Source organism: Rousettus aegyptiacus, unplaced genomic scaffold, assembly GCF_014176215.1.
Source record: "Rousettus aegyptiacus isolate mRouAeg1 unplaced genomic scaffold, mRouAeg1.p scaffold_m13_p_2, whole genome shotgun sequence".
Classification (NCBI taxonomy): Eukaryota; Metazoa; Chordata; class Mammalia; order Chiroptera; family Pteropodidae; genus Rousettus; species Rousettus aegyptiacus.
This window is the reverse complement of record NW_023416295.1, coordinates 142889725-142905564: the sequence shown is the minus strand read 5'-3', so window position 1 is coordinate 142905564 and position 15840 is coordinate 142889725. Positions and strand designations below refer to the sequence as shown.

Below are 15840 nucleotides of genomic sequence, written 5' to 3'. Positions count from 1 at the left end.
TTCCACTAAACTGTATTTTCTCTTTGTTTATAGAAAGCCCATTGTTTTGAATATGCTTCTACTGACATAGCCAGATTTGATGGAACAGAGCTAGTTATGGGACAGTCTCCTTCTCTCGTTAGGGAACACAAAGACTTCTGGAGCTTCAGACTTTGATTTTGTGAAGAGAATATTATTCTGCCTTCCTAAATATAGTCCACTTCTTATTTTAAAGATTAATATGGAAGTAGAATTGAAACATGGAGATCATGCTCCCTAAAGTAAAAGTCAAAAAGTCTTTGTTTGTTTAGAACTTCTGTGGAGGAAAGAATACCCTTGCTTGAGTGTGAGTTGGAAAGGTAAGAGGCAGGGTAGGAGGGGTTTAGTATTACCACGGTGTGGTTAGTGAATTTTTTCCTGTTGATTTGCTATCAATAAGAAATTCCCCTTGTTTTTCTTTTGTGGAGACACATGGTGTTCTGCCATTCAGAATCCATTAGAATGGTGTCTAGGAGCTGAAACCGTAATTAACCTTATGTGGTATTTGGTGATTACAAATCGGTCCCATTTAGAGAGTCCAAGCCTAGAAGTCTTGGGATACCATAAAAAGAAACTTACTTCCTAAGTGGCCAACAATCATAGGTAAATTATTCTCCCTACTTCTTTATTGTGAGACCTATGAGACCTACAGAGAATTATAAAAGTTATGTGTGTAGTTTTAAAAACAAAAACAAAACAGTTATCCGTGAACTCACAGCCATGCTGAGAAATAGAACATAAATTCCTTAGAATTCCGTGTCCCTCACAGAATTCTGTGTTTAGTGTAAGGTTATCTTGCTTTTCTGTATAGTGTGGCAAACTCTGTAGATATTGCTAAAAAACATACTGATTAGTTTTACATATTTTTGAACTGTAAATTTTTAAAAACATGCTATATGTTTTTGGCTGCAACTTTTTTTGCCCAGCATTATTTTGAGGTTCATCCATGTTGATAAGTATATTGCTACTTCACTCACTTTTACTGCTGTTAGTATTCTATTCTGTGAATAAACATCTGTTGATAAAAATTAAATAATTTCCAGTTTTCTTAGGTTTTAATTTTTGTTTTTTAATTATAATACTGTTAATGCATTTCTTATACATGTCTCCTAAGATATATTGAGTTTTTCCATGTACCTAGCAATGGAATGCTGAAACGTGTTATTTGTGTGTGTTTGACTTTCTTAGGTAATGCAAAACTGCTTTACAAGTAGTTGTAGCAATTTATATTCTCATCAGCAGAGCATGTGCATCCTCAATTCTCCACATCCTCACTTACACTTTTAAGTTGTAGCCACCAGATGGGTATGTATCACTATAGTTTACTTTGGATTTTCTTGATTTAGTAATGAGATTGGGTATCTTTTCATTTGTGTTGACAGTTGGAATTTCTTTTTTTTTGAAGTGCCTATTAAAGTCTTTTTATCTAGTTTTCTGTTGAGTTGTTCGTCTTTTTTTACTGGTGCAAAGGCATTTTTTATCCAATCTAGGTGTAGCCCTGTACTTTTTGTATGTGTAACAAATACCTTTTGCCAGTTTGTGGTTTCATTCTTTATGGTGTCTTTTGATCAACATCGACTTAATTTTAAGGAAGTCGAATTGATCAGTCTTATTCTTTATTGCTTATTGCTTTCACTTTTTAGGATTTGGGAATTTCTTTCTACACCAAATATTTTCGCCTTTTATATTTAGCTCTTCAATCCAACTGGAATTAGTTTTCATATATGGTATAAAGTGGGGAGTCTGGTTTTCTTCTTTCCCATAGAGAAAACCAATTGTCCCAGGACAGTTTATTAAAAAGCTGGTTTCTGCACACTAATCTGAAATTTTACCTCACATTCAGCAGACATTCATATATGCATGTATGGGCTCTATATTTCTTTTCCTGTCATCTGTTCCCCCACTGAGTATCCACTAATACCATAATATCTTAATTAGTATAGCTTTATAATGTCTTGATATCTAAAAAGGCCAGTCCTCCCACATTTTCCTTGGCTATTCATGACCCATTGTACTTGCATATACATTTTATATTCAACTTGCGAAGTTCTACCAAAAAAAAAAAAAAAAAGAGTACTCATTTTGAGGGGAATTACACTTCTATTTTAGGAGAGTTGACAACTTTGTGATATTGAGGCCTCCAGTCCATAAACATGGCATATCTTTCTATTTATTTGGATCTTTTTAAATGTTTTAAATTTTGATAACCTTCTCCATAGAGATCTTATAAATCTTATACATTTTTATTAGATTTATTCTTTAGGTACTCTATTTTTTGAGGTTATTATAAATTGTGTCAATTTAAATGTCATTTTCTGTTTGTTACTAGTGAATCATAGACAATTGATATTTTTATATATTGATTTCACATACAGCCACTAATTTTAATAATGTATCTGTCGATTGGGGGGTGGGGTTCTGTGTATTCAATTATATTTACCAACAATAGCAAAAAAAATGATTTTCTTCCTTTCTAAATTTTATACCTTGTATTTCTTTTTCTTGCCTTACTCCACTTACAGGTCTTCTAATATAGCATTGAAAAGGGGGTAGTGATAAAAGGTATTCTTGTTTCTGATTGCAAAAAGAGTGTTTTCAGTATTTCTTGATTAATATTTGGGATATTGGCATTATCATTGACATAAGCATATTTTTCCATTAATCTGATGTGGGAAATTACGTTGATTTATTAATATTAAATCACACTTACATTCCTGGCATAAAACTATCTTTGTCATGATGGGTTATTCTTTTTATACATTTGTGAACTTTGTTTGCTAATACTTTGTTAAGACTTCTATATCTTTGTTCATGAATGAGATGGGTCAATAGTTTACCATTATTGTACTGCCATTGCCAGGTTTGAATATCAAAATCATATAAGCCTCATAAAAAAAGAGTTGGGAGCCAAGGTATTCTCTGCTCTTTCTACATATGGGGATAGCTTGTACAAGAAAGTATAGGAATATTCAGGGTTTTCTTTTTGCATCAGCTTTTGTTAATGAAAAAATTTCTAAAAATTTTTAACTGTTTTCAAATATTTAGAATAATGTTATTTAAGAGATTTTATTACCTTTTAGATCTCTAGTGCATCTAAAATTATTACTTCACGTTTATTCTTATCTTTATTCATTTATACCCTCTTTTTTTCTTGAAAAAATCTTGCCATAGGCTTTCCAATCTTTGGAAGAATATATGTGTAGCTTTTTTGGTCTGCACTTATTTGCATTCCATTTATTTCTAGTGTTAATGATTTCCTGTCTTCTAATTCTTTTGATTTACCTTACTTGTCTGTTTCTAATTTCTTCAATTATTAGCTCATTAAATTTCAGTCTTTTTTTAAACATACAGGGTTAAAATTTCCCTCTAAGTAATGCTTTCAGTGTCTCCACACATTTTTGTGTATAATATTTTTATTTAGTTTCAAATATTTTATAATTTTACATTTGAATTTTTCCTTATCCATGAGTTATTTGTGTATTTCTTAATTTCCAAAGATCTAGGGTTTTTTCTGGTTATCTTTTTATTATAGATGTCTAACATAATTTTACTGTAATCAGAAAATGTTTTATGTATGCTACAATTTCTTTTGAAATTGTTGAGATTTACTTGCTTTTTGGTTGAGTATATTGTCAATTTTTATAAATGTTCATGGGTACCTCAAAACAATACTAAATTTTGAAGTTGCTAGGTATATTGATCTCTATATGTTTATTATATCAAGCTTGTTCATTGTGTGGATCAAATCTATATCATTTCTGAATGTTCGATCTGTCAGTTATTGATAGAGATGTGTTAAAAATCTCCCATTATTGTAGATTTATGGCATTCTCTTATTGCTCATATGTTTTCAATCTATGCTCTAAGATACAAATGAGCTTAAATTTGTTGTATGTAAATTAATGAGGCGGCAGCTCACATTTGGACTATAGATAATTTTTTAATTTATTGATTCTGATTTTATTTTATGATGTGTAATAAACCACACTTTACACAAAAAGCATTTTACTATCATATTTATCAATTCAGGGTATAAAATATTCATGTTCCTTGACCTTGTTAAGTCATTTCCGGAGTGCTATCCAAAAGAAATAACCAGTAGATAAAAAGCTTTGTGTACCACGATACATATTGTGATGGTGAAAAATAAAAACAAACACATCTAACAATAGAAGAGTGGTTAAGTAGCTATGACACATCTACATTATGTTACATTATGCAGCCATTAGAATAATTTATAAAGAATTTGTAATAACACTGTAAAGTTATTATCACAGTAAAAGTAGACAAAGCAGAATATACACTATGATTTCAAATACTTAATAACAACTACAGAAAAAATTGTAAAAGGAAATATCTTTAAACAGTAACATTGGTTGGTGAAAGCTGGTCTTTCCCTCTTTCAACTTTTTTATGTTTTCCATATTTTCTATAGTATTCATTTTTTTTTACAATTAGATGGGAAAAATAAACTTAAAAAATATAGACTAACAAATACATTTCTAATTTGAGTGTACATAATTTATGTTGTTATTTAGTTGATGTTTTTAAAGTTTCAAGATGGAAAACCATTCAAAATGTGTGATATGGATATGTGTAAAGTAAAATTTGATGTTTAAAATAGATTTTTGGTGCTTTATCTCTCACAGCTGAGGTGTTGCTAGATGACAACCAGTACATCACTCCCATGGTTTCCAGTCAGATGAGCCCATGGACAAAACCAACAGCTGTTGGATCCTTCAGCCCACATGTGACAGAGTTTCCAAGAAAACGAAAGGGAAGTGATTCAGATCCATCCCAGTAAGTGAATTTATTCCTCTAACTCCATGGAATCTTTAACTCTAGGGAAAAAAGAAAAAGATTACTTTTTAAATTAATTATTTTAAATGACATGATAACATTTAGGTAGGAACAATTATTTATCCACCTAACTGTCTCCTCTGACATTGACTGACCTGGAACTTTTCACTCCAAGTCTGAAGGTTATTAGATATCCAGGAGGGTCAACTGGAGTCTCGAAGACATAGGAGCATAAGGTTAATTTGCTTAATGTTTATGGTCACAATGTGAAATTTGTCATCCTAATTGAGATGCTTAATCGTGTGGAGAACATCTTCCTGCAGATTTGGCTTAAAAGAACAATTATCACTTTGCTTCTCACTTTCATTTGCTTCTCACTCATCATTCATATAATAACCAACCCTTGGTTATCTATGGCCAGTTGAATCATAAAAAACTCTTGCTTTCCATATTTATCAAATCAAGTAGATAAATCAGTGTTGAGAATACGTATTATCCTTGTTTATTTTTGTTGCTTGAAATTGCTTGCAGCTCCAGATATTCTTTTATGATTTTCCCAAAGCTAGGGTTTGTGTGGAGAAAGTAATATGGCAAAATATAAATCTAAAGCAGTTCATTTTAGGGTGGCACTTCACATAAATGTGAAAGTTGCTGATAGTTGTTCATCACTATTGAAGGGAAAAATTCTGAGTAGGGGACAAAAAGAAGATGTAATGAAGCATCCTAGCTCTATTTAATTCAGTTCTTCCCAATATACTTTATCATTTAGCTTCAATTTGCAAGACAGCAGGATCAGTGTTATTCAAATTTAAGTACCAATGCACTTTTCAAGCCATATGTAAGCCACTTAAAGATTACTGCTTTTGGTTGTCTGTATTCTGTCTCCTCTATTAATGCAAACGATTATAAATAACTACAGATGGCCAAGTGACAGTCTATCTAGACTGTTTGATGTTATACATCCTAAATTATCAGTTGGTAGTACCCGCTTACCTTGAGCTTGAAGTGACTATTAGTCCTTTTTGTTTTCCAATTCCTGTAGAATCATAAGCACCACTGTCCATTCTTAGCATCTAAATAAGATTATGGCTGTCAAAGTGAGAGCAATGAGTACTAGAGGTAACAATTTTATGCCATGTAGGGGGCATGGTTGAGAACTTAGTGGTTGTGGAATAAATAAGGTCATTGGTAGGACAAATATAACTATGCGAGGTACTGACCGATAATGATTTTTTGGCAGAAGGCAACATTAAAGATGTTAGAAATTTTAGAAAATGAAGATGGGACTCAGAAATATCAAGCAGCTTGTCCAACGTTACACAACTAGTTAGACTGCCCAATTGTTACTGAGGTAGTTTATTACACCCCACTTCCTGTCTCTAACTGGACAGCATGGAGTACTTCTAGCTCTTGAGGATAGGCTGTCCATTTCCCAGCATGTCTGAGTAGGGACAACCCAAGGCCTCCTTCCCTCCAGGTCAGGAATTATGACAGAAAAAGTGGTGAAAAAGCATTCTCAGAATCACTTTACTTATCTCCTTTCAACAAGAATAGAAATATGAGCGTCCAGTGGCAGCAGATAAGTCCTGCACTATCATTCAAGTATCATTCATACTTGAAGAGGGTATATTGTGGCAGAAGAAAGAATATACACCCCACTGATTTGCTCATTATCTATCCCAGAACTTTTCCATTCTACCCTAGTCCTTCATCTCATCATTTTCCAAAATGATAGTTGTCAAAGTGCTTTATGGATTTTACAAAGTACTGATTAGAAAGCATCCTTCCAAGAGACTCAGGGCATGAAAACCAGTCAATAGATATGAAGTTGATTTCATCGATGGAGCCTGAGCGTGTTTGTTATTTATAAACAAAGAATAATGTATGAGAATGTTCACTCTTTCTTTAGCACTGTTGGTTTTGAATGGAGAGCTAATTCTTTAAAAGGGTTATTGATGAAGATTCCCTGGAATGTAGTCATTAAACATTTATTGAGTGTGTAACACTCAGTTGACTCAGAGATACAGATGAGACACAGAACCTTGTAGAAATGGGAGATATACAAATAATTGCTATATATCATGGTAATTGCCACAATAGAGATTCTAGGTATTATGGCCATAAAGAAAGTTGGGGATTTAAAACATGTTGGGATCAGGAATGAAGGACAGCTTCCTGGAGATACTGACTTAATTTAAGTTTTAAATGAATAATGGAAATGAGCCATTTAGAGCAGGAGTAAAGAAGATATTTATGGAGAAGAACAGCTGTGCAGCAGTACAAGGTATCATTAGCACACAATCCTGATCTGGAAGCAAGTGGTGGTCACAGCAGAGCAGAGGTGCACGTAGAGGTGGGTGAGCCATGAGACTTGAGGGATAAACAGAGACTGGGTCATGAAAGTCTCCTGGACGAAGGAATCTGAAATTATCTTGAATGCGATAAGGAAAATGGAAGGATGTTAAGCACGAGAAGAACTTAATCAGATTTACATTTTTAAAAATTGTTTGCCTTTGTACTTTTTAAATCACTTTTTATTGTAGTAAAATACATAACATAAAATTTGCCATTTAAACTATTTTTAAGTATATAGTTCAGTGGCACTAGTTATACTCAATGTTGTGCAACCATCACCACTATTTCTAAAACTTTGTCATCACCCCAATCAGCAACTCTGTACCCATTAAATAAGAATTTTTCATATCCCCTTTTCCCAAGCCCTTAGTTAGCTCTATTCTACTTTTTAGGTATGTCCTGTAAGTGGAATAATATAATGCTTGTCCTATTGTGTCTGGCTTATTTCACTTAGCATAATGTTTTCAGATTTCACCCATGTTGTAATATGTATCAGAATTTCATTCTTTTTTTGTGGCTGTGTAATATTCCATTGTACTTATATACCACATTTTGTTTATCTCTCCACCTATCAGTGGGCATTTGGGTTCATCTCATTTTTTGGCTATTGTGACTAATGCTGCTAGGAACATTGGTATACAAGTATCTGAGTCCTTGCTTTCGATCCTTTTGGGTATATACCTACGAGTAGAATTGCTGGATCATACAGTAATTTTATGCTTAATTTTTAATGAACTACTAAACTCTTTTTCCTCAGTGGCTGCACCATTTTACATTCTCTCTAGCCCTGTGCATGGGGTCCATTTTCTCCACATCCTTGCTGACACTTGTTACTTTCCATTTAAAAAAATTAAAAGCTACCCTTGTAGGTGTGAAGTGGTACAGATTTACATTTTCAAAGAACCACTCTGAAAACAGCATAGAGGATAGACTGAGGGGAGACTGAGGGTAGACTGAGGGTGGAAAACCCAGCAGGCAGACTTTTACTGATGAGATTTTTTGAGCATTTGTCTGAGAGTGTGGCCCTGACAGGAAGGGCCTGGAAAGGAAGGGACATATTATGACACATTTAAAAGATAGAATCTCAAGATTTCATGATGGGGAGAGCAGGAAAATAAGAAGTGTCCAAGTTTTCTGACGTGGTCACCTAAATGGAAGATGGTATTATCGTTCACTGAGAATGAGGAAAAGAAGAATTCAGTTTTGGACACAGCAGAATGTGATATGTATGGGATCTTCAGGTAGGCATTTGGTTATGAGGGTCTGGACTAAGGGCTGTGGCCTGACCTGGATAGAGATTCAGACAGCACGAATGTACAGAAAGCAGATGTGGGGACTGGCATAGATGCAGTCACTGGGGAGCTGAGGATATACTCTGGGGGTTCATGGACCTCAACACAGTAAAAGGAAGAGGGGAATCCTACTTGAAATGTGAGAAGACGTGGCTCTAAAGTGGAAGTGATATCTCAGAAGCAAAAGGAAGAAAGTTTCAAAAAGAGGAATGTACGAAAAGAGGCAAAGCTGGAAAGTGTTTTGATTGTATGTGCTTCCAATTTAATTTCAATTTAGGGAGAGGTCCTACATTTCATTCAAAATATAGTAAAAGTAGTGTTCAGGAAAAGCTCGCACTGTTTTTTGAAAAAATTATCCTACTGTAGTGTAAAATGCTACACTAAGAAATTGCATATAAGTGATGCGAATATTATTAATATCAGAAAGCTTATTAAAATTCATATGTAAAATATTATGACTATAGACCAAATGCCAGCTTGGAGAAAAATAGCAAATTTATTAATTATCTAGGTTTGTGATGCAAACACAGAAATGAATTATTTGACTAACACGATACGATCATGCCTTTATTCTGTTATCCCAGAGACCATTAAATAAAGGTATTGAATTTGGATTTCATAAGTACAATAGGTTTGGATTTCGCCAACGAGGCAATTTCAGTCAGTGAGTTAATTATCTAAAACACATATATAATCGAAGGAAAAGCATGATTTAAAACAGCCAAAGCTTACCTTGTAAAATTGAAATATATATGTCTATAATTCCAGACCATGAGGAAGAAAATCACTCGCCTGTGGAATTATTTTCTGTTTTAGTTCCCAAATATGAAGAAGGCAGGCTAAAAAGAGAAAAGAAGCTGACTTCATCTGACTCTCTCTTTTGCTTCAGAGAAGTTGTTTAATTTTATATGTACCGAGCAGACTACAGTGAGGAGAGAAATAGCAAGACATAGGGGAAGACACGCCATCCTGCACAGAGTTAGCTGCACCCGGCGTCCTGTTAGGTATGTGACGCTGCGCAGCCATCAGCCTTACCGGCCTCTGAAATGGGAATAGTTATAACCACACGATTCTCTGTAAAATGAGAATGGTTATAACTACATGATTCTCCAGTATTGTGAGAATCAAATGACATGTGAAAATATTTCTGACAAAGTACCATAAATATGAAAGCTATCTTTTATTTAGACCGTGGGAAGGAAAAGCACCACCTGATTAAGCTTTTTATTTGAATATTTATAAGCATCTCTTTATAAATTTTATTAAATATTCTGTAAACAGCATTTATTTTTTAAGCGAGAAAATATTATTAAAAACTCAAAATAGTTCTAATAAATAAAATAGATCAAAGATAAGTCAGAGTTTTTTCAAAGCCTAGAAAATGATTAAATTATACTATAGTTAGCCAGTGGGCCACTATGCAATCATTTCAAATTATGTTCTCCAGTGATTGAACTTATGGGAAAACAGTCATGTGATAGTGTTAATAATACACTGTGATCTGAATTTTGTTGTGTGTGTGTGTATACAGACACACAGACACACACACACACACACACACACACACACACTGGCTAAGTTAAATAGTCAAAACTGTTTTTTTGTATGTATCTAAATACATGTTTAGGAAAGATTATAGGGAGACCTATTAAAATATTAACTGTGATTATCCCAGGTGAGATCATGGCTGCTTTTCCCTGAATTTTTCAAATGTCCATTTAAAAAATGATGCATTTGGAAATATAATTTTAAACTACATATTTTTCAAAAACTACTCAGCCTGCATAATTTTTTAATGTGGAAAGTAGTCTATAACCATCAGTGGTAGTGGTCTGGTGACTGCATATCTGAATGAACACACACACTTATGTATCTATATTCGTATATTAATATTTATACATGAATATACATTTAGTATATTCTGTTAGCGAATATATTAATGTGATAATATTCGCAAGTGATCAGAGTTTCCAGTTTTTGATATTTCTTATCATCCAGATGTTTTTAGACAAAATAAATTTCTTCGATTAAAGATATGAGATTCTTAATGCATTTTCAGCCTGTTTTAATACAGCTTCTATAAAATTTTTGGTTAAGACATCAATTGTTTTAAAAATAAAGTTATTTCCGTGAAAATTATGTTTTTTTTTTAATATTGGCATGGGTTAATTTTTAAATAGAATACCAACGATTTTTCACTGTCAGTTAATATCATTTTTGTTATTTAGATGGGGCTGATGTGCCCGTCAGCTTGAGTAGGCGAATAGCTCATGTAGACAGTAAAAATCATTTCAAGTCATTAGGAGCTCAGGGTAGCATTTATAACTAAATACTTAATAAGAATTAAGTCAATTGGACTTAAGCTCACATTTATTTTTCTCTCAAGGATTATAGAAAAGCTATTTCATGTAGTTTGATATTTTGCCCTGCTTTTTTGTAGAATGGAAGATGGTGAACAACAAGTAAAAATGAAGTCCTTCAGGTACTTTGAACTGTTGAGATGGTACCTGGTGGGTGGAAAAGGTCACACATGTACACCTTTAGCCAAAATAAAAGGTGATGTCAAGATATAATGGATTCGTGAATATTAGGTTTTTCTCTTATGTTATGCTGTGAGAAGCAGTGATTATTAAGTAACCATTACCTTTCTTTCCTATATACTTGAATAACATTTGGCTTATGTATCTTTAAATTTTTCTTGACATAGCTATTTATTAAAAACTTACTTTTAGCACTAGAGAAAAAGCTGATTCATGCTACAAACAAATCAGAATTACTTATGAGAAGCATCTGATTATTAGGAATCCATCGTCTTAAATTCTTTGTCAGTCGTTTCAATATTAACACAGAATTTTTCTGCATCTGGCAACATGACCGGATATCAGCTTTTGCTTTTTCTTTTATTCTGTTTTATGGATATGATTCTACAAAAGATTGATATCGTTCAAAATGGAGGTAACAGTGTATAGAATTAAGAGCCATGGTCCTAATAAATTATTAAGCAGAGAACTAGTCTCTGGATAAATATGCCCCTTCTTAATAAATCCTCCAGAAATCTTTTCAGGTGTACTTCCTTCCAGTACAGTGCCTCATTCAAAAAGTGGCTATTTCACCTTCGTCCGAGATACCTAGCTCCCACCGTCATCATTCATTGCGCTCTCCAGTGGCCTTACTCTCACCTCCCTCCAAACTTCGGCTCTGAGAGAGAGCACTCTGCCTTCTGCTGTACATTCCCCAAATCAGGCATCTCTGTCCATTGCTACTGTCTGTTTTAATGGGCAATACTGGTAGAAAAAAGAGGTTATCATTTTAGCAAGAAGATAACTATAACACTTTTTAATCATAAAATTTTAATCTGAAAGTTGGTCATGGATAGACCAATGTATGAGTAGATAACTCAATTTTCTGTAAATACACATGTAATTTGAATTCCATACAGTTTACCCAAAAGTCCATGTTTTGTTCTAGGAGTGGCATTGCCCGAGGGGGGATGTTTTGGGGGGAGGAGGAGTATTAGCTGCATCAATCTCCATCAATGCTTCTCCTCCACTTCAATGTGGAAAAATTACATTTTCTTTCATCTAATTTAAAATTGCTGTAACAACAGATTAAGGAAAGTCTCCTGCTTATCCTCTTTCCCATCAAATCATCCCCTCTAAACTCTTCTTATATAAAAATTAAGGAATTGCTATGATCTGAGCATTATAGGAGAAGCAAATTTTTACAGGTAAGTGTGAAGAGTAAACTAGCCTAATTCTTGAAGTCTAAGATATACATTTGCTCCCTAATATTTTATCATATGAGAAAAATGTCTTATCAATGGCATCTTCCTGTTATTTGGCAGCATTTTTTCTTTCCTTGTGATTTGTGATGCATTAAATAATATATCTTACAATCAATGGTGGCTTGGATCCAGTATATTATGGTAGTGGCACAAAAGGCGCTGAGGTAGCTGAGAGAGGGAAGTGATTAATTATGGAGTAGTCAAAGAGAGCATCTCAGTAGAAAAACTGAGCTTGGCCTTGAAGGAGTAGGGTCTTCCCACGAATATAGAAGCCTAAGAAAGAGAAAGACATAGAGGAGATATGAAAGATGACGTGGCATGTTTGAGGACTAGCAAGTCATCTGGTGTTGCTGCTGTTTAACATTTGGAGCCCTAGGGGAAGACGTGGAGAGATGAAAGGATAAACCAGGTCATGGTGAAACCTGGAATGTCATTAGGGAGTTTGGCCATTCCTTGCAGGCAGTGGAAACACGTTTTGGCAGTTTAATGCAATGGATTAGATGATTTGATTTGTTTAGAATGACAATTCTGAAAGTATTGGGTAGGATACACTAGAAGAGGAAGACGTTAGAAAAAAGAACATCACTTTAAAAGGCTTTTGGGGGTAAGTGCAATGAGCTATATCACAAGGGCCTGAATTAAGGCAGTTACAGAGTGTGTGAAGAGGAGGAGGCATGTTTAAGAAATATTTTAAGAACTGGAGTCTGTGGGAGTTTGTGTTTATTTGGCACTTCAGTATGAAGAAGAGGAAGGTTATAGAATAAGTCTAGTGGTGTAACCAACCAAGATAACCCTATAGAAGAGAAAAAAAAAGGACTAGTGGAGGAAAGAGAATTAAAATGGGGTAAATTGCAGAAAAGCGTCCAGCTTGGGATTTCCTGAGTTTTAGGGTGTTTGGGAATCAGTTACGCATGTAATTCTAGTTCCAAAAGTCAGGAACTGGATAAAGTATAGCGGTTTAATGGTTACTAGCTTATGAATAATTATAAAACCTATGAGAGAATGATATCTCTTAGGGTGAAGCTGTTGCATGAGGAAAGAGTGGTACCAAGTAAGCAATCTTGGGGTCACAGGTATTTAAGGATAGAGGAAGGGCCAAGTAAAGAGACAAAGGGGACTGGGCTGAGGAGGGAGAATAGAGGAACAGGAGAGGTCACAGAAGCCAGGCAAAGAATGAGGAATGTCAGTTGTGTCAAATTCAAGGCAGGGATTAGCAAGAGATTGCATAAGATAAGGATGACCCTTGCTAGAATAGTTTTAGTGGAGTGGGGATTGTGAATGATTGACTTTAATAGATGGAGAAGTGCCTGAGAAAGACAGGAGACTGCCTTCTTTCAGGAAGCTGACTGAGAATGGAAGACAGTAGCAAGGGGGGGACCCCTAGAATTAGGGAAAGTGGTTTTATCAGAGGGAAGAGACTTGCACACATTTATAGACCCATGAGAGGAGCTATGAAAGAGAATGAGATTAAGATGCTGATAATTGTTTGAGGAAATACCAGAGAGGAGTTAGCTTTGAAAAGAAGGCTACTCATCTCTTCCTCTAAGACTGGAGGAAAGAAAAAAAACCACTCACCATGCTCTCAGACAAATGTCTCTATTCTTAAAATGTTTCAGGAAATAAGGTAGGGAAGAAAGGAGGAAAGGGGAAAGCACTGTAAATCTTTTAAGTGCCATTTCTGTTCCCAGGTCACTGTGGGTCTGCCGACTGTGAAGTATAAAAGAGGTTTGTTTGTTTGTTTGTTTTTCTTCTTAGAGAAGCTCATAGCCAAACTGAAAAACGGAGGAGAGATAAAATGAATAACCTGATTGAAGAACTGTCAGCAATGCTTCCTCAGTGCAAGCCTATGGCACGAAAACTGGACAAACTGACAGTTTTAAGAATGGCCGTTCAATATTTGAAATCTTTAAAAGGTGAGTTTGCAAATGACCTCCATGCCTAGATTTGTGAAGTCTTTCCTGCAATTGAAGTCTCTCTGGTTGGTTTTGTTATTGACTGTTGAGATGCTATGCAAAGGTGTCTTTCAGCTTTAGAGGCATTAAGTTGATGCTTGTCCATTTTCTGCGTTTGGAGAGAATACTAATTTGGTCGTCAGAAAACTTCAGTCTACTAAAAGCTTTATCTTAAGATTACAGTGTGAACTTCAAAAGTCTTTACATTTCTACTTATTTTCCTATGCATAATATGAAGTTAACAATGCCTGCTATATATACCTCTCAGTATTTTAGAAGTCCTGAAATGCAGTATTATAATTTTAAATTCTTGGCAGATTTCCATTCTTAGAAAAAAAATCTTAAATTCAGCTAGTTTCTTTTAAAACTTCTTTCAGATTTATAAGTAGTACCTTAAAATGCATCACACCTAACTGTTCTAAGATATTCTCAATGTATTACTCATTGGGTGAAGGAAGTCCTTAGCCATTGCTTCTTGGAGTGTGCATGGTCATTTCTGAACTTAGCAGTTCCCCAACTTAATCATGAATTTTAAATCAAAGTGTATATGTGTGTATATGTGTGTGTATATATAGTCAAAAACATATGTTTTTGGAATAACCTCAGTCCAACATGACAGACAGTATCATGGAAATAGAATTGACTTTTAGATATACAAATGTTAATGACATAAATTTATATTGAGAAGACCAGAAGACCTGGCAGAGGAATGAGCTACAAACCATAGAGGAGACTGAAAATTCAGATTTGTAAAGATCTAAAAGATTATGGTGAAATTTGGCTCAAAAAAGTATAAAAAAGGAGTAAACAACGGATGACGAAGGGTCTTATTTAGATCTGTGACCTGCACATCATGCCAGGAAAAGGAAAATCAATTTCAGAGAAAAGGAAGTTTTATGGTCAGAATACAAGGGTTTGGCCAAGTCGAGTTAGTGGCTTAGTGGACAGTAGAGTTGACCTAGACTCCAGGTGCAAACTGGAGCCCAGACAAAGATCTTATTTCATTTAGAAAGATAAGAACAAATTTTTAAAAATCCTGGAAAATTCGTCTAGATTGAAAGAAGTAAAAGTGAGGGAGCATATGCAAATCAGGAAGTAAAACTACAGACAGCTGTTAACGGCCTATTTAATAGTAGCTTGTGCAATTGTAACAAGAGATGCTTTAAACCATTTACCTTAGATCTCTACATATGGTAGAAAAAAATGGCAGAGACACTCCAACCAGCTAACTGCGTGCAGGCTGGGAAAAGAAAGTACAGGCCTTGAGTCCTTCAGTGCCACACAGAGCAGTGCAAGTGTTCGCACGCTGCCTGGCAGCGGGAGCATGATTGGCGGTCTTATTTTCATAAGTCTGTTGTGCAATGAGATAAATAAGATTCTCTTTTACCTACAGCTGGCTCTTGCATAAGTGGCATGCAATATTTCTCTTAAATCTTTTAGCAGTCAACCTTTGTAGGCTCAACTGAGGTCATTTGATTGCAAGCCTAAAATTACCCAAGAGTTTTCATATTTGCAATGTTCTGAAGAAGGAGGAACCAAGGGAGAAGCCATGAATTAATCAACTAATTCAACAAACACGAACCGAGCATCAGCTAGACTCCTGTTTTGTACTTCTGCCAACTTTGCTTCAAGCCAGACC

At 34.7% G+C, this 15840-nt stretch overlaps 1 protein-coding gene across 4 annotated transcripts in view; it reads left to right on the top strand.

Annotated features, from left to right (window-relative positions):
- Window positions 1-15840, top strand: part of ARNTL2 (aryl hydrocarbon receptor nuclear translocator like 2) — a 63345-nt gene that overhangs the window by 16551 nt on the left and 30954 nt on the right. For 2 of the 4 annotated variants that reach the window (XM_016119283.2, XM_036236772.1), the window contains exons 2-4: window positions 4668-4818; window positions 10906-10947; window positions 14005-14162. In XM_016119283.2, the coding sequence (XP_015974769.2) occupies window positions 4668-4818; window positions 10906-10947; window positions 14005-14162 (351 nt within the window). Of the gene's footprint in view, window positions 1-4667; window positions 4819-9337; window positions 9470-10905; window positions 10948-14004; window positions 14163-15840 lie in introns of those variants that run through there. The other 2 variants (XM_036236773.1, XM_016119282.2) reach the window with 2 other exon arrangements.